This window comes from Hemibagrus wyckioides, linkage group LG05 (genome assembly GCF_019097595.1).
Source record: "Hemibagrus wyckioides isolate EC202008001 linkage group LG05, SWU_Hwy_1.0, whole genome shotgun sequence".
Lineage (NCBI taxonomy): Eukaryota > Metazoa > Chordata > Actinopteri > Siluriformes > Bagridae > Hemibagrus > Hemibagrus wyckioides.
The window spans coordinates 19365278-19385106 of record NC_080714.1 but is presented as its reverse complement, the minus strand read 5'-3'; the positions used below and the strand labels follow the sequence as shown (position 1 = coordinate 19385106).

At 38.7% G+C, this 19829-nt stretch overlaps 1 protein-coding gene across 2 annotated transcripts; it reads right to left on the bottom strand.

The window, feature by feature from the left end:
• Window positions 1-721: 721 nt before the first annotated feature.
• prdm2a (PR domain containing 2, with ZNF domain a) lies at window positions 722-16499 on the bottom strand. 2 transcript variants are annotated; one of them, XM_058390693.1, is made up of 3 exons: window positions 16390-16499; window positions 7375-7481; window positions 722-7194 (listed from the first exon to the last, which is right to left on the bottom strand). In XM_058390693.1, exons 2-3 carry the CDS (start codon window positions 7391-7393, stop codon window positions 2600-2602), a joined length of 4614 nt encoding a protein of 1537 aa, XP_058246676.1. In that variant the 5' UTR covers window positions 7394-7481; window positions 16390-16499; the 3' UTR covers window positions 722-2599. The 2 variants fall into 2 exon arrangements, with proteins under 2 accessions (XP_058246676.1, XP_058246675.1); XM_058390692.1 differs by lacking the exon at window positions 16390-16499 and adding an exon at window positions 8696-8808.
• Between the last annotated feature and the right edge of the window lie 3330 nt (window positions 16500-19829).

The window sequence follows — 19829 nt, the reverse complement described above, 5'->3', positions numbered from 1 at the left end:
GGAAGGGGTCATCCCCAAACTGTTCCCACAAAGTTAGGAGCATCAAATTGTCCTAAATGTCTTGGTATGCTGAAGCATTAAGAGTTCCTTCCACTGGAACCAAGGGGCTAAGCCCAAACCCTGAAATCAATGTTTCGCAGGGTGTCCCAAAACTTTTGGCAATATAGTGTATGTGTATAACAATATTATCATTATTATTGTGCATTATTTTTGTGATTCCAAGTTAGATATTTTGTGGCTTTTGTGTTTGCATAATGGCTATGGCTAGCAGTGGTTTTGTTGCTGGTGCAACTTTCTTGATGGTGGAACCATAGATTTGTATTATTCTGAGCTCCTTTTAAACATCATCCTCGGATTGAATTATGGTTCATCTGTAGGTCACTTTGGTTAAAAGCATATAAATAAATGTAAAAGTGTAGCTAAGCCAGATACAGGGCTGTGATGTTGGCTCAGATGTTCATCAGAAAATGGATGAAAGTGGTTGTATATTAAAGCAATGTAGCACGCCATCTGCTGGCAAGAAACATCCTTTAAAAGGGAAGATGTTTAAATGTTAAATCCTTTACAGCATCAGACATTTAAGCAATGGTGTCAGGGTAGGCGTGTTGTTTTTACAAGACGTATAAATTGTATTTAATATCATCTCAATTGTTTGATTAAACGTATGTATTGATCCTAGAATGCAGAAAAATCCATATAAACAAACTCTGGTCTCCCTGTGCATTTATCACACAGCAGTTTATTTCAATATACATAACAGCATTTCAAAAGCACTGTGGCTCAAACAGACATGCTTTGGATGTTAACATCAGATTTCCACAGACATATCACAAGTAAATCAGGATTTCTAGATCCCTTTATTCACAGCTTCTCCATCAGGTTAAGTACATGAGTGTCGTGATTTTAGTTTTGTAGTATGAGAGCAGATATTTTCGGCTTCATGGTATGTGCTGATTAACAAGGTGCGAAAATGAGTCTTAAATTAAACCTAGTATTTGTGCAATGATTCGGGTCATTTCATTTTCAAGGTCAGGATTGTCTCAGACCACAATCTGATTAATATCAACTGTTTAATAATCAGCTGTGTTCAAGTTTGAGACTATACGTCCATGCTTATGTACTTTGATTTTATACTAATCTTTTATTAGAAAAAAACTCATTTTGTCAGCTAATCAACAGGCCATTTTTATGTGATGGGCCATAATGTAAACTTCTACCCATGAACCCTTATTACCGTTCATTTATCTATTATAACAACAACAACAACAAAAAGTATGATATTTTTGACAAATCCTAATCTAACACCAATCCATCAGGGCCAGAGCAAAATATAACTTCTCATTAAAGCAGCTTGCCTCAGTAAAGCTACATTCTCACCAGAACCCCCCCCCCCCCCCCCAATTGGTATTGATGGTACTGTTCCCCAAAATTCAACACATTATAGGCTTATACACATGGATTGTGCAAATCACAGAACAATTGCTTTTAAAACATACACATATAAGGACACCGATATAATTAACACAACAAATGCTACACAGAGCTCATCATATGTGCTTAAGAGTCTCAGAACAGACCACATATTTCCTTTCTCAGATTGTTAGCCCATTTACAGTGATGATAAAAAAAAAACACACACTGAGAAAGTGACATGCTGAACCAGTTTTACTTACTGTTTTTATTTTGATGAACACTTTACCATGCAACCTAGCCCATAAGAAAGTGTGCCTTTAAATGGGCAACAAATCAAAATCTACCTGCCATCACATTAACATGTATGAAAATAAATATCATATATATATGGTGCATTAATAAATAGCAAAATTAATATAGTCTGCTTAATGAGGTGTATATGTATTCTTGTTTGAACTCTTGAGTAATTCACTAAGGTCTTCCAATAGCCAATTATTGCAATTTGAAACAAACGATTCTAATAAAGTGCATATAGAAAATAAAAAAATAAACGACAGAATTTTTATCAAGTCTGTTAATGTTTTTAGTTAAATTAGTACATGAATAATGAGAATGAGCAATAGCCCGGACTCTAGCTACTGCACCGATTTACATATGGAAAAGCTGATATTGATAAACTGTACAAAATAAGTGCATTATTTAGATAAGGGATTATTCGGATTAATAGACCTTAAAGGAGAACATTATATATCTACACTATATAATGTTCTATAATGTAATATTCTAAATGATAAATTACTGGAGACCCTCGCAATCAGTGCATACATATTCATAGACAATTTTCTTTATCTTCATGTTTATAGGAATATTTCAACCCACCTTTATATATATAATATTCAAAACTGTAAAAAGTGCAGTGTTGGGTATTTAAGGGCTAAGAATGTGAAACCATTAGAGGTGATATATATGAATGCATGTATGCCACCGAAGTTGTAGTGTTAGTTCACTATAAACTAGTGCCCATGTTAAAAGGACACTGCACTTTTGAGCACAGGTAATTCACAATCATCTTCATTCCTTATAATGTTCAAACTTTCTATTATAAACATATAACCTTCAGTGGATAATATTTACAGATAATGAGTTTCTTTATTAATTCCATTTTGGACTTTATTTTCTCTTGACTTTATTTCTTTGACTCTGCAACTGCTTGATATGCAGTGACTTCCTGATCATCTGTCTGGACTAAGCATTTGTCTGGATTAACTGAGTTAGACTTTGTGTTAGTATTAGATGCATCATTAGATGTAGACTGCTGTACACTGCGAGTAATGGGACCTCTCACTCGCAGAGAGAACTGTTCCTCTGTACCGGGCTTCAACGCCACACTTCTGTGCTTTATTTTCCTCTCCATACTATTTTCCCCATCGCTCTGGTGCTGAGATTTCCCTAGTGCTACTAAGGACTTCGATGCCAACGGTGACTGAATTGCTTCCATTAGAATGAGTCTACTTTTTTTACTTATGTGAACTGCTGAGCTTGAGAGAATATCAGATGTTTTGGACCTAAAATTACGCACAGTAATTTTCCCTTTGCCAATTTGAGCCTTGACTGGTAGATTCACATTGCTGGCTGAACCAGACCCGTGAGTATGTGTTTTTGCCAAGGATTTCTGTCCTTGATTTAACTTTTGTGGTTTTATTATTACATCTGATACACGTGTACGGATACGGCCATGGTTTTCCTGTGTTGGCGCAATGCTACTTTTTCTTTTTGGAGGCTTCCTACAAATAGGTTTCATCGGGCAGCTGAAAGCCATATGTTTCTTCAAGCTGGCATGGTAAGTGAACTCTCTGCTACAGTGAGGACAAACATAAACCTCCATTTCATCCTGTGAACTCTTTCGCCCTACTGGCCTGCCTCTCTGTACCCACATAGATTTCCTCTTACTATGAGTGCTCAGCTTTGTCTTAGCTTCTGACTCATGGCAATGGAGCTTTTTTGGGTGTCCAAGTTTTTGAGAGACGTTCTGTCTAAGATTGACTCCTCTAGCAGGCAACAGAACTCCACTTTGCACTTTTGCAAACTGCTTTAGTGGAATGGGGTTCTTTTTTGGAGTATAGCGTTTTTTGTCACTAGCATTAGCACAGGCTAATATGTGCTTGTGCAGTTCAGGCATGTTGTCAAAGCCTCTGCCACACTTGGTGCAGCGAACTGTAGTACTGAATGTCTGCGGGATATTATGAGTGGTGAAGTTAGTGGCCGTGGTGGTGGTTGGGCTGACTGGTGTTCGGTTGTGATATGGAAATGGAGGTGGCTTAAAACTAGGGTAATGCTGGTTAATGCCAAGCCGCACATCTGTAACTTTGGGTTTGACGCCTTCAGATGCCATAATTTTAATAGTAGTGTACAACTCCTCAGTAGTGTTTTCATAGTTATTGTCAGCCTCTGGTTTTGGAGCTGTTTGGTAAGACTTGCCATATTTGTCTTTTGTAGGACTCTCTATGCTAACAGTACCAGCTCTTACTGGACTATTATGGTTTTCAGGTCTTAACTTACCATTTTCTACTTCAGTGTGTGAGCATTCCTGACCAGGATGAAGATCTCGATGATGTTGCTCTAGGTTGCAAAGAAAGGCAAATTCTTTGGAGCATATTCTGCAGGCATAGATTTTACCAATGCCATGATAACTGGATCGGTGCTCAAATAAACCAGTGTCACTCTCAAACAGCTGCACACAAAATTCACACTTATATGGCCAAGTGTCTGAGTGTTCACCAATATGCTGAGTCAGACCCTTCATGGACTGGAAGAGTCCATTACAGGCATTACACATAAAACGCTTGCATAGAGGAGGCAAGGGTGATTGCTCCTCAGTCATAGGTTTGTGCTGTATGGAAATGTCTGAGGTTTCCACTTTGAGATTATCCGTGGAGGATGAATGTTCTGCAGCCTCCACTGTCGTCTCTGCTTTTTCTGAAACACTGGGAACAGGTGATGACAGTACTGCACCTACTGAATGGTCTAATGATTCTCCAGGAGAGGATGAGTCCAATCCGTGATCTTGAGCCTCAACAGTGCCAGCCTCTGGCAGTTCTGGAACCGATGGTTCGATGTTGGCAGTCTGTAGTTCAGATGAAGGCTGGAGCTCTTGTGCCTCAGTGTGATCTGGTGGTGTTTTATCAAAAAGAGAGTGAACAGCATTAGTTTGGGGTACAGGGGTGGCATTAGACGACTCCAGTGCAACAGTGTACTCAATAACAACCACATTTGGAGAAAAGCTCAGGGAACTGATGTTTGACTGGTTTACCAACACAGGAGAAATTAGATGTGCTTCAGGTGACAAGACTGAATCAATCACCAAGGTCCTTTGTGCTAGTTCACACACTGGTGCATCGGTAAGAAACTGAGGACCTTGTAAACTTAGAGTTGGGGTTGTAGGGATGAGCGCATGGGTCACACTTCCAGGGGCAGAATTAAGCCAATTGGGAAGAGACACGTTAAAAGCTGCCAAAGGGTTTCCGACAGAAAGCTCCACAGGAGTGTTGAGCGCTACAGGACTGGAGGATTGAGCAGTGGAGCAGATAGGGTGAAGATCTTGATTTGTTGTGGATGTTTGTGCAGCTGGTAAGAATATCTCTGTGGACTCTGGAGTAGCTGAAAGGGGCTGGGCTGGAGAGGCAGTGTGCAGTGCAGCAACATTTGGCAGAGATGGGGTTGCATTCAGCGCAGGAGGAGAGGGTGGAGGCAGCTCAAACCTTTCAGGGTTAGCAGGAACTGACTCAGACACTGGTGGTAAGCGAGTATTTTCATCTCCTTGTGTAGGAACATCAGCTACAGCATACTGGCTTAGCAGTACTTTCTCCAGCATGCTTGAATTGGGTTTAGTCTTTCTAACTGATGTCTGGAAGGCTAAAAATCCAGTTGGGTCAGACTCTGTACCCTTTCTGCTCATGCTCAAATCCAGAACACAATCAGCTAAGACCTCACTGTCTCTCTTACCCACAGCACTGGAAAGATCTAGTGGCTGCTGATTGCATGACCTGCCACCAGTTCCTGATGCAGAGCAGTCCAATGGCAAAACTTCCTGAATGGTTTCAGTACTGTCTGTAGCTGGAGTGACAGTTTCCATTTCTTCTTTTTTAGATAGGCTAATCACAGTAGATGTGCAGTGACTGTCTATCTTTGGCACTTTAGGTGCAGAAGAATCAGTTTCCTGTACAATGGTCGATTTTGGCATTGATGCATTGCTCTGCTGTGTAGAGTTAGGCGGAGATGTTGTCCTTCTCTTAAACCTGCTACTTGCTGCCGGTAAAAGTGTTAGTGATAAAGGTGGGCAAAGTTTTTGACCTTCGCTGATCTGAGAAAATGATGACTTACTGCCATCCTGGTTCTGTAGGAGCTGCTTTAGCTTGGGGGAGAGGTAAATAGTTTTTTCTTTTTGTAAAACGATTGTCTCTAATGTCTGGGGGAAAACAGTGCCAATCAATGTACCTTCTGAGGCAGGGGAAGGTGTTGTTAAGATAGATTCAGACTCCAGTTCAGTTTTGATTTGTGGCAGTAAAGGTGGGGTAGATGTCCTCCTTCTGCCAGAGGACTGACCACTGAGGTCAGAGGTCATGTTTCCATCATTAGACTCTATTTTCAGGGCCTGTGTAATTTGAGCTGGGTTGACGATAAAGGCATCCAGCCCAATCACAGCAGTAGCAGAATTCAGCTCCATCACTTCGCAATTACTGACAGCACTGGTGGAGATTATCTTCCCATCAATGTAGAAGCTGAGGTTCTCAGAGATGTTGCTGGAAATATCCACCATATACTCCTCTTCTTGCCTGACCTCATCACGGTGTTGTGCATTGGAAGAGGTTTCTGGGGCACCACTGGAATGCTGAACCTGAACCCCATTTAAGTGTACAACTTTCTGACGGATTCCTCTGGGTAACAGACGACGCTCGTGTATCCGGCGCTCATGTCTTCGTAAGCTGGTGTGAGTTCCAAACGCTTTTTTGCAGTACTTGCAGGCAAAAGAGCACTTAGTCTTTCCAAATTCATCCGAGTCACCTCTTCCTTCTAAATCAGTCACAAGAGAGTTGCTGACTGACTGGGAAATTAGGGCATGCTGATGTTCCTCTTGCGAAGAGACCATTCCCTGAGTCTCTCTAACAACCTGTGGAGCAGGGCTAATTATAAGCCCGCCTGTCCTTCTATTAGTGTTATGTCTTTTCTCATGCCGTCGTCGAAGGAACTGTGTACTGAAACACTTTCGGCAGTAGCGGCATTTAAATAGCTGTGTGTTGCAGGATGACAAGGCATGCATGTGTCGTTCGAGGCTTTGCTTGGTATTAAACCGCCTTTGACAGTGCTGACAGATGAACATGCATGAACCCTGTTGGTTGCCATCAAGGCTAATCTTAGGGTCATAATCTGGGTCTGGGTCAGCATCTGCTTCACATGAGGGAACGTCTGATTTATTGTCCTGTTTGAACGGTTCCAAGAGTTCTGTCTTACAGGGCATATTTTGATTTATGTCAGTCGTTTGCAAGGGTACTGGCTCCATGGTTGGCCTAATGGTCCTCTGTGCTGGCAAGATGTTTTGGTCGTCTTCAGACTGCTCAATTATGCCATCAGTCCCGCCCTCTGCCTCAATCTCCTTCTCCTTCAATGAGTCATGTTGAAGGGGAGATTCCCCAGTCAGAGAATGCTGATGACTATCAGTGGGGCAGTGCAGAATTACATATTGCTGCTGCTCTTCTGATGAAACGAGCAGCTCCTCTGCTTTCACTAATGCAACAGATTAAAAACGCACATCAGCTCCTATCCAAAATATTGATCAAAAATGTCTAATAAAGGAATATCCTGAGAACACATTTAGGGTAATTGCATGCAGCAATTAAATGTACCACTTCGATTTTGTTTCCTACGTGGTATTTTATTATTGTTGAAATCAATATAAATGTTTACCATTCTCAGTATCGCCCATGTCTGCCCCACTGGCTGTTGGCAACCACCTGTTTGGCTTTTTCTGGCTTTTCCACCTCCTTTGTGTGATTACTGAGATTTCCAATTTCCTAAGAGAGAAAATATTGACCATTAATATCTCGTTTTAAACTTCACACAACCCGGTGTATGACAACTTTGCGCATGCGTGTGTATGTGTCTCAGTGACAAAGTAAGCTGTATAGAGTCAATACACATCCTACTTGGTTAACCTGCAAAACTACCATCCTCATCCTGATTTCTCAAATTCACACCCTGTAAATTGTTCCAAAATGTCCAACATACTCCTGCACCACTTTGAAACTAAATCCTTTTTATTTTTTGTGCTGATCTATCGTTTATGCCTCATGTAACCAGCTGCATGGTTTTATTTATTGTGTTATTGAAATGAACATCTGTATAAACTCCCACAACCTAATGATAGCAGGTGACATTTCTATCCCAGCAGATTATAGATATGAAGTAAGGCAGTGTATGTAGTGACGGATAAGTCTAGACACACTTTGGGAGTTTTTAATATGCCTTTTTATTTTTTATTATTCTAAGCAAAAGTGCAAAGATGCCTGGTCATCAATCTGAAAAGGCTTTTGTTTAACGCCGTGGTGATTATAAACCACACGGTACGCCATATTATCACAAGGGTATGACAGTATGGCCAGACACCAGCAACCAACCAAGCATTGTACACTTGAGGTCAATATTTATTTCCGATCAGATTTGACCGATCGTGTTTATATGGCATGACATTGGCAATGCAATCACAAACTGCGTCGCTTATTCATTAAAATCTTACAAACCACTAAATTATTCACCGTTATTCCACCACGTGTTTGGTAAACGAGTTAAAATATGTTGTTTATGAAAGCATGCGATGGTTTAATTCATACGCTGCAGGTAAAGCCCACATGTTGCGGTGTGTGTGTGTGTGTGTGTGTGTGTGTTTTTCAGACACACAGCTCCTTTAAATAAACGCGGCTCTAGCACCGCAGTCTGGAAGGTCACGGTCAGACACACAGGCGGGATTATCTGCTGTTTCACGTATTGCAAAATCATCAAAAAATATATATATATATATAGCAATATGAATGATGTGAACTGTGACTACAGAAAATAACGCAAGGTGATCTGAAACGCGTCAGCTGCTCACGAGTCAAATGTCACCGTCGTGTGATATAAACAATATGTTATTTACTACATTAGCGTGCGGCCATGGGCGAGCCTGGTCTATTTTATTAACTGCTATAATAATAGGTCAGGAATTGCACACCTGTGCATATTTTCTTACCGGCTTTGTTGGTATCTGGTGACATGTGGGCAGGATTTGGCCTGAACGCTGCTGCAGTACGAGGCCCGGTGGCTAAAAGCTAAACGCTGATATACTTTGTCACTGCAGCAGAGCGCACGTAGCGAACTGCGCATGCGCGCGCGCTCCTTCTCAAACAGAGCTTAGGCTGTATCTATACTCGCATACTACCGTACTAAATAGTCTAAATAAGCATTTGCCTATCAATTTACACACTGTTTTTACTACAACACTAAATAAAAGTGCGTTGTTGCACTGCAAATATGTGTGTGTGAGTTTTGTGTAGAATATGCTCTACTCTGAGCATTAGTGCCATTGTCCATTGATTACACTTTTATTCTAATACACGTATATTTGCCAGTACTGTAAGTCTGTGATATTTTTTGTTTATCACTGATGAATGTTAGTTATGCTTTGTAGATTTTATAGATTTGTATCAAGCAGTAATCATATCATTATTACTGATTGGTTTTTGAGCAGCGCAGAATAGGAAAGGTTTATAAAGCTGGTGTTGGGTCTGCCTGGCACAAGACTTGCTGACCAAAATGACTGTGGAAACTGCATTTAATACTGGCTCATGGGATTTCAATTCAATTGTGGAAGTGATATGTGTGTGTGTGTGTGTGTATTGTTTGAACATTGTGTTCAGCACATCCATACATCTAAAGAGGAATAAATTAGCAAGTTTCTCTCTCTCTCTCTCTCTCTCTCTCTCTCTCACTCAGTGGAATCTACATATCACAGACTTCACACATGCACTGTTGTTCTACTGACCTACTAATGTGTTTGCAGGACCACGTCTGTCTGTGTAAGCATACAGAGCTTAGGCTATATATATATATATATATATATATATATATATATATATATATATATATATATATATATATATATATATATATATATATATATATATTTATATATATATATATATATAGCCTAAGCTCTGTATGCTTACACAGACAGATGTGGTCAGACAGATATATATATATACACTGCATACTACCGTACTAAATAGTCTAAATAAGCATTTGCCTATAATTTTACAAACTATTTACTACAACAGTAGAGAACAGTACATTTTTGTCACACTGCAAGTATGCTCATCTAAGGGATTTAAGGGGATTTTAACTTGATTAAGTTCAAAAAGCCCAATTCTATGTGATCCTTATACCTAAAACATCTACCTGACTGTTTCTCAAGATACAAGCATTAAAAAAAAAGATTCTACCTTATTCACAATTTACTGTCAGCATCAGCCACACAATGAACTGTCTTATCTGGCAGACAGTAGGTGAAACACCCATTAACTCATAAGTTACATATCAGGTATATGAGGTCAGTCCTGATTCAGATCATCAATTACTGGCCAGATTTAGGTCACATGTAATTCGGTTCCTTAGGGGATTGCCAACCTCAGTAGGTCAAACCTGATTTAACTCATCATGTAATGAACAGATTTAGTACCTCAAAGCTTGGAAGTCTCTAATCTATCACAAGGCACTATGTTCACACATCCACACACACACACACACACACACACACACACTCACACCGAGGGCAGTTCAGTTTAGCCAGTCAACCTACACATATATTTTTGGATGAAGGGACAAAAATGGATAATTGGAAAGAAAACCCACACAACACAGGGGGAACACAACAACATGTTGTGAGATGGCTACAAATACCTGCTGCAATATCATATTGCCTTTAATTTATTGATTCCTATAATTTTCTACCTTAAAATCCTGTATTATCTATCATTTTTTCTTTGTTTGTGCTGCCCAAATGATTAGTTTTGATGCTGGTCAGCTTTTAAAACTGGCAGATGATTTTAAAGCACGAATGGGTGAAATAAGTGGTTAATTGAGTTCGAATTTTAATGTTAATTATGATATGCTGATTTTTCTTTTGACAACTTATCAAAGATTCAGTATCCTAAAGCATTTTTTTAGGTTGGCCCTCTGGGTATCCATTTTAAAAGAGGGTGTCTATTTCAGAAGTTTCTATGTAGAACACATATTGTTGACTATTTAAAGAATCCTGAGGAAGTTAATGCTGTGTGTCAGGGTGGATGTACTGTATGTACAGTATCTCACAGAAGTGAGTACACCCCTCACATATTTGTAAATATTTTATTATATCTTTTCATGTGACAGCACTGAAGAAATGACACTCTGCTACAATGTAAAGTAGTAAGTGTACAGCCTGTATAACAGTGTAAATTTGCTGTCCCCTCAAAATAACTCAACACACAGCCATTAATGTCTAAACACCAGAAAAGATATAATAAAATATTTACAAAAATGTGAGGGGTGTACTCACTTTTGTGAGATACTGTGTGTAGGTATGTGTGGGTGACTAAATTGGGGGATCGGCTATTTGAGGCTGGTGTAATTGTCTAGACCAGAAATGTCCAACCTTAACCACAAAGGGCCGGTGTGTGTGTGTGTGTGTGTGTGTGTGTGTGTGTGCAGGTTTTCATTTCAACCAAGCAGAAGCCACACTTGAGCCTATTGAAAGCCAAGATCAGTTGATTAAGCAGGTGGATCAGGTGTGGCTCCTGCTTGAGAGGAATGAAAACCTGCACCAACACCGGGCCTTTGTGGATAAGACTGGACATCCTTTGTCTAGGGTGTGGAACTTATGTGAATTCTCTGACGCTTTTAGACTTGTAATTATTAGAAATGACCACTTGAGGTCAGTCTTTTAGTCCTTTAAAGGGAAAACACCCTTTTTTCCCTTTCTTTCTTTTTTTTTTTTTAAATAAAATATATTTCAGCATGTACTGAACCCTTCACAGTCTTTACCTAACGTTTCCAAAGTATTGAAAACTATATATACTTGCTGTACTACAAGTTATTATGATCATTTACTGAGACGAATAATTTTTCGGCAATTTTAGTTCATAAGCATTTCGGAATAATTTCTTGTATCTTTTAGATTTTGCTTGTTTGTACTAAGGGGAGGCAGACAACTGAAGTAAAAAATAGTAGGATACAAAAGTTATCCTACTATTTTTAAACTCTTTTAAAGCATTATACTTTCACGGTTAATGAGAAAGAGTTTGACCAGTTTGTGCATCTTGTACGACAATACCATTTCAGTTACACTCAGAATGAAGTTACTGAGCTTTTATTGATGGGAATGTAGTGTAGGTTTGGTCAGTTTAGATCTGCTACACTGCTGCTGCTGATGGGCGAGTATGGGGACTTGCCCATTGTACTTATACACATAGAGCTATTAGGAACATGCTGCTGCTGCTGCATGATAAGGCAGAAGGAACCCTTGATCTAAACAGGTGGTGCTGGGGAGGAGGAGGTGGAGGAGGAAAATCTCTTGGCATGCACTGAGGGCGAGCCCAGGCGTTTAGTCTGGATAATAAAGTGTCACGTAGATAGGGAAACACAGCGGATAGGCCGCAGTGCCGGCATCTAGAGAACGAAGTTAGAGCTTCCTGCCTGAACTAGACATTTATTCCATGGCACTTAAATTATTCATTTCTGAGTGAGTGATGGATTGTTTGTTTTGTATACTTGATGATCATAAATAAGTTTAGGTATATGGATGCTCCTGTAAAATCCTCTGGACCTTAAAGCAGCTTCTTAAAGATCACGAAACTTGGATCCATGTCACCATTTCATCAGCAATTTATTTATTTAAATGAATTTATTAATTTTATTATATGAAACATGCAACCCAAGATTTCCAGATATTGCAGTTAACGTATATTACAAAGTATACATGCATGATGGTGTACTAGGTGCTACACAGATAAGCACATTCTACACATAGTTAAGGGAGTAACTGCCTGGCACAGCAGCAGTGTAGTTATTTATTACATGGGGGAGTCATGTACTATTCAGGATTAGAACACGTAAAATTTATTTCAGGGGTTTCATTTATTGCTTGCCTGCTGTTAGGTCATTATATGAGGCTTTCTTTGAGGAAAGACAGTACTGATGTTTCGAGTGTATGTCTGTTAACAAAAGTGAAGCATGTGCGTTTTGTGTAGAATATTCTCTAATGTACGCATCAGTGCCATTGTTCATCGATTATACCTTTACTCTAATGCATGTATGTTTGTCATTACTATAATTCTTTGGTATCTTTCATTTATCACTGCTGGATATGTTAATTATAGTTTAGAATTTATAGATTTGTTTCAAGCAGTAATCATATCATTATTTTTGAGCAGCACAGAGTAGGAAAGGTTTATAAGGCTGGTATTGGGTCTGCCTGGCACAAGTCTTGCTGACCAAAATGACTGTGGAAACTACATTTAATACTGGTATGTCCCACTGGCTCATGGGATTTAAATTCAATTATGGAAGTGATATAATTGTGTGTGCATCATTGCATGCCTGTGTGTGTGTGTGTGTGTATGTCTGTATTGTTTGAACATTTTGTTCAGCACATCCATACATCTAAAGAAGGGTAAATTAGCAAGTTTAGATATAGCTCTCTCTCTCTCTCTCTCTCTCTCTCTCTCTGTCTTCACACGTTGTTCTACTGACCTACTGACATGTCTGTGTGAGCATGTGCATGTGTGTGACAGCACCAGTTATACACACTATTAGAAACTGTTAACTGCTGTAATCATAAAGACTGTCCTGTGCATAGTCCATTATTCATAATAACATCCTGTAAAGTTCATAATAGTCATTGACTTTATTGTATGCATTTGCAGTAGAGCAATTATTTATTAGAGAATAGCCACCCAGGTCACCACTGTCACCTCTTGCTGATTATAGATCTAGATTTATGTAAAGCACTATACAAATAAATGGAATTGAAGTCATCTGGAATGTTTTTTGTGTCTGTATGTTTATGTGCACTGAATGTCGTCAGGGTTTTTCTAGAGGGTGGCTCAAGGGAGAAGAATTTCTTCACCTCTGCTATATGTCAATGGAAAGCAGAGCTGTGCTCCGGTACAGTGACAGCATGACACATATGCATTTATTTAAATTAGAACCTTTAGGACAAATAGGGCATATAGAATAATAAATATCCATCTATATAAATCTATTTTTCAACTCCTTGATATTAGTATTGATAATGCCATATTATAACTGATACATCGAATGGTGCCGCTCTCATATGGTTAACGCCCATAAAAGAATTCCTAAATCCCAGTTTAACTCCTGTATGTCATAATGTATTTCTGGTGATACAATCATGACGCTTCAACAATATAATACAATAGGACAGCTCATTAGTGGGAGGTTTACTGTTATGGTGTGTGTCGTGTCGTGTCATGTCACGTTTTTAGCAAGTGTAGCTGAGTGTACCTAAGCCAGTTCTGACATCCAGTGAATAACAATAACAGGTTCACTGTGGTTTTACCAGAAAAGAACACAGAATATTTGGACCCAGACAACATAATTTTATACAATTTTGTGCGTTGTAACAATTGGGACATGGCAGGACATATGTGCGGAGTTTCTTTATTATATAGAGAAGGAAAACCAGATATATGTCCAAAACCACACTATAAACGGGGTCAAAACAGAGGCAAAGTTAAGTCCATACTGTAATCTCAGGAAACATACTGAAGACATTACAAGGCTTATCTAATAAGAAGAGTATAAATATATAGAATTAACGTTTATATGTTATACGTTTATATGTTAAACGTTGGTCATTAACGTTTATAGAGATGTAACGTGAGGAGAGCCAGGCTCATGTCTGTAACCACACCCTATTCACTGCATAGTGCAGTAGTGTTGCATTTTATAGTCATATCTAGACAAGTGGTGTAGATATCTGCTGCATATTTTAAATATATTAGAATAAGATATTTTAAAATATGTTTTGGATTATTAAAATTGAAGGAATATTTTAATGAGTTTATATGTTAATTAGAAAAAATCATGTTATGGCTAAAATAATGAACAAAAAACTAGCAAACGTAAAAGGTATTAGTTGTTGCTTGACATCACTTTTTCATATTATCAGTTATACACCGATCAGGCATAACTTTATGACCACCTGCCTAATATTGTGTTGGTCCCCCTTTTGCTGCTAAAACAGCGCTGATCTGTCGGGGAATGGACTCTGCTAGATCCCTGAAGGTGTGCTGTGGTATTTGGCACCAAGATGTTAGCAGCTACTTAACAGGTACTTTAAGTCCTGTAAGTTGTGAGGTCTTTGATCGCATAGATCAGACTTTTTTGTCCAGCACACCCCACAGATGCTCTCTCAAATCCTTACACTTGCCCATTTTTCCTGCTTCTAACACATCAACTTAGAGGACAAAATGTTCACTTGCTGCATAATATATCCCACCCACTAACAGGTGCCATGATGAGGAGATAATCAGTGTTATTCACTGATATCTATATCATTTATTTTTTGCTTTATAATTAACACTGTCTTTCCACTGCCACCTTCATCACTGCAGTTTTATAGTAGATTATCTGAGTAGGGGTAACACACTGAAAGTGTTTGTGAGTGCTTTTGCTTTTGAGTGAGTTTTTCTAGGCAATAGGCACACTATTTGAAATAGAGCCAGGCAGCGCATGCTAATACTGTCTATCAATTTACTTAATCACATATACTACACAGGGTCGCAGGGAGCCTGGAGTCTATCCCTGAGGACTCAAGGCACAAGGCAGGGGACACCCTGGATGAGATGTAAACTTATCACAGGGTACAATCAAACACACACACACACCAGTCAGCCTATAATGCAAAGTCTTTGGACTGGGAGAGGAAACTGGAGCACCTGGAGGAAACTCCACACACAGGGAAGTCAAACCCTCAACTCCTCTAAGTAAAAGATTTTTGTACAGTAGTAAATGCAAGCACTTAAAAACAGCCCTAATGAAATGCTAGATTTGATAGATAAACAGTAGATAACATGGGGCCTCAGTGAAAGATATCATACCTAAAATTATAAGACATTCCTATGTTCTTAATGATGTTTTAACAAATATACATACTAGTCCCATTTTTAATCATACGTCTCACTACATTTACATTTAGCTTTTATGCCAAATTTATGCGATACACACAAGTGAGAAGAAAAAATCCAATCTAAACATTCAGCTTAGCAGACACTTATTCTAGCTGCTGGGAAACTCTTTATTCATTCATTTAAACTTTCGTTTTATTTTTGGAAGTGGAAGAAACCTCATATAGACAAGGGACAACGTGCAAAACTCCACAAAGAGAGGAACCCAAGCTCAGGATCCAAACCAAGTATCCTGGCGTTATGAAGCAGCTCCACCATGCCATTGTGAATTTTAAAATTCAAATAAATACAACCCCTCCCTTCAGTGCTCCCTCCAAATCCACAACCCAAAACACATGCATGAGCTTCGCCTAGACTACAGGTTCCCAACCCTTGTCCTGGTCTACCTCTTACCCCGAACATTTTTTTCCACTTAATAAAAAATGTAACGCCTCTTCCTGAACTGATGTAGGTGTATTAAAGCAAGAAAAACTCTAAAATATGAAGAACAGGAATACGCCAGAACCCTGGTTGTAAATCATATATAACCTCTGTGCCAGAATACATGGATGCCAAAGACATGAGAAGAGGATGAGATTAGGATGTGCAACTTACTGACCCAAAGTTAAGGCCCAAAAACTCATTAGCCTTCCCGATCATTTCTATTTTCACAACAACATCTAAAGCAACATTTAAAGCAAGATCGCTTAAGATTACTTACCATGCATGATACAATTAGAAGGAAGAGGAAAGTGGTTATAAAAGTCTTTTTTTTGTCCTAAATTTTCCTAACCACAACAATGTGGGCACTTCTAACACTGTCAGGTTAATGTGTGCCAGTGTTGGGCAAAGGACATTGTCAGGACTTGATACAGGCGAGAGTACAAAGTATGAAGATCATCGCGCACACACACACACACACACACACATATATATATATGTGTGTGTGTATATATATATATATATATATATATATATATATATATATATATATATATATATATATATATATATATATATATTAAAATCTATATATTCGTATCTGTATTTGTAACGCTTTAGAACACATTATGTTCAACTCACTGATGTTCATACTGTTAGTGAACATTAACAATGAACAATAAGTTAAAACACCATGAACAGATTAAACAGTAGGTGAAATAAGCATTTTAGGAACCAACAGAAAAGGGGGGAAAAAAACAAAACAAAAAAAGAAAAACACAACTCAGTACTGCTCCATAAAAAGCAAAGAACTGGCGTGAAGAGTTTACAGGGGTATTAATTCTGTTTCTGGTAAATAGAAACAGATGGAGGTGATAATCATCAGGAAGTGTAAACCAAACAAGAGCTTGACAAACAATCCTCAGCACTGTGAGGGCAAATATGGCAGGGCTTTCTTGACAACTTGTCTTTTATATGGGTTGCATCATTTCCAAACTGTCACTATAACAGCCACTATTGTACAGTGGAAGTCTCTTTTAACGAACCCATAAAATAAGCTGCATGAAATTTTAATTTCTATGATACTTTAAATGAAGAACATTTTATACTGCACAGATTATGTTTGGGTAATTTAACCTGAACATAAAGCAGAGGAGGATCATCCCTAGGCACGAGAAGCTATTTTCTATGTCTTTACCAATACAAAACTGTTTCTGTGTCTTTTCCGGAAAAACATAGCTGTATCTGTCTCAACTGCCCAAAAAGTCTACATAACTCATGAACAGTAGATTGCGAAGTAGTGAACAGAACAGGGCATAAGGGCAAGTAACTTTGCTAAGTTTGCGAACTGGTTAAAATCACATTGTATGACATAAAATCTAGCGTAATAAATTTGCATAATATTCAATTCAAGCATTATTTGTCTATATAACCACATGACCACGGTATTGGTTGAAATGCTTGACATGTCCCATGCATTTGTCCACAACTGGGTGGCTAGTTTGCATTTCATTTCTTCCTCTGAATTATGTGTTTGGATGGAAAAATAACGAATTTGGGACCTGGGAGCAGTTTCTATTCAGTCTACCCCATGCAGCTGTAACGAAAATTTCTTTTTCTTCTGATAATCATGCCTTGTGTGTACTGCTGGAAATAGAAAAAGTAAAAGAAAAAAAACTCAGCATCTGTTTCAAACCTAGACATACTGTTACCTTACAACATACAGTGCGCTCATTCAATTCATAATGTCAGCGGAGCAACAAGATATCCTGTTTAGCCTGTTCCAGTGTGTCTGAGCTCTTAACTCCCGAATGTGAAAATTGTCTTTTTGGCATCTTCAGGCTCCAATCAGGAGTCACTACAGCTTCTGTGCTGAGTTTAGATACCCCAACAACGGGTTCTTTCAATATGAATGTGATCCTAATGGCAGTTGGAAAGACATACTGTAGCCGTATGTGATTTTTTTTGTGTGTGTGTGTGTGTGTGTGTTTAGACATGAACTCTTCAGACCTACATTAAGGCCTTCATCAAGTGTTATATACTGATGGGTGACAAATTAAAGGAAAAACACTGGCTGTGGTATTTTGTGAGAGGCCTTTTGTTAGTGTAGTTTACTTAGTCCACTTTTCCGCTTAGAGGGAAGGATTATTATAAATCAATACAAAGTGATAGGAATTATATAAATGAACATCATTTAGAGGATTTTTTTTACAGGAATATCTTTTAGAGGAATCCTTTACCATTCCAAAAACGAAGCAATTAATGCACATTTTTGTGATGATTTTTTTCTTTTTTACATTCTTTGTCACTTTTTACACTACCCATAATTTCCTCTGCATGTTAACATTCACAAAATGGTGAGTTTCACAGGGTCAGTTGAATATGGTCCCACCAGTAGGACAACAGGACTGATAGACCCTTACAGAAAAGTCACTCGAACTTTATATGGGAATATTCATAATAATCAAATAATAAACAAATATTATTAGTAGTATTATTATGATGTGTACTTGTCCGTATGTGCAAATTGCCATTTCAAGGCCTAACAATGCACCTTCACATTTTTCCACATAATCCTATATCATTTACACAATCCCATGTGAAAAGCATCTGATTTTTTTTGTGCCTCCATGTTCCCACAGTTACTATTAGAGTGAAACTAAGCACCCTCATCAGTGTCTACGTCACGCTTCCCCTGCCTCAGTCATTAAGGGCAGGAGTCCAACACATTTGAAACCCGAATCATCCTGAATCCAAACTATTCATGACTCCAATCCATCATGATCCACCTCAAGCTGGGTCTACATCATACGCCGGCTCTTGCTGATATAGTACACTAAGAGGGCCAATGAGATGTGTGTGTGTGTGTACAAAGGAATGGAGGGTAGTCTTCAGGCTTTCACTGTTAGACTAACCTGACCATGGCAAGTCAGCACTTAAAGATTAAAATACAAGTAAAACACGGGAGGCAGAGGGAGTTGGTGTCAAGTTTATCTGTAAGTATTTGTGTGTGTATGAGAAAGTGAAGAGGTAGAGGAGAACAAGTTCATAAGTTCTTCCAAACACACACTCTCACTATATATATATATATATATATATATATATATATATATATATATATATATATATATATCTTTTTAACACTAAATATCAGCATGGATTAATGTGTAACTGATTACTTCGGTCTTACTGATATATTATCCTATACCCTATCTCTTACTTTATGATCTCTGATCTGTGTGGATAAGCTGCTCTTTATTTTCCTATCTCTTGTCATCATGTGTGCTATAGTGCATGAGCAGGAAGTGTCCCACCCGTCTGAAAATTTTCGTGGCACCTATACACTGAAGCTAAGGGTCTGACTTAGACTAGGCGCTATAAGAGCCCCATTGTTCACAGCCAGAGAGAGGCGAGCTGGGCTGCTGCCTAAAACCACATGGAAACGCACACACAAGTGCCAGCGTTATGTGCCTCACATTACGTGACTGACCATGTAGGTACAGAGAGACGGGGACAGCAAAATGAAAGACCCGGTTATGATGTGATACCAGTGAGGTCTAGCAGAATAACGGTTATAACTGTAGTGTGTTATTGATATAGGCATGAACACTGTTAGCTGACAACTTTCCCTATTACTATTTATACTGAAAAAACGTCATTGGAGAAACGTTCCAGCTTACATAACAGACAGCGTCTAGTAACACATGACGAGACACAACA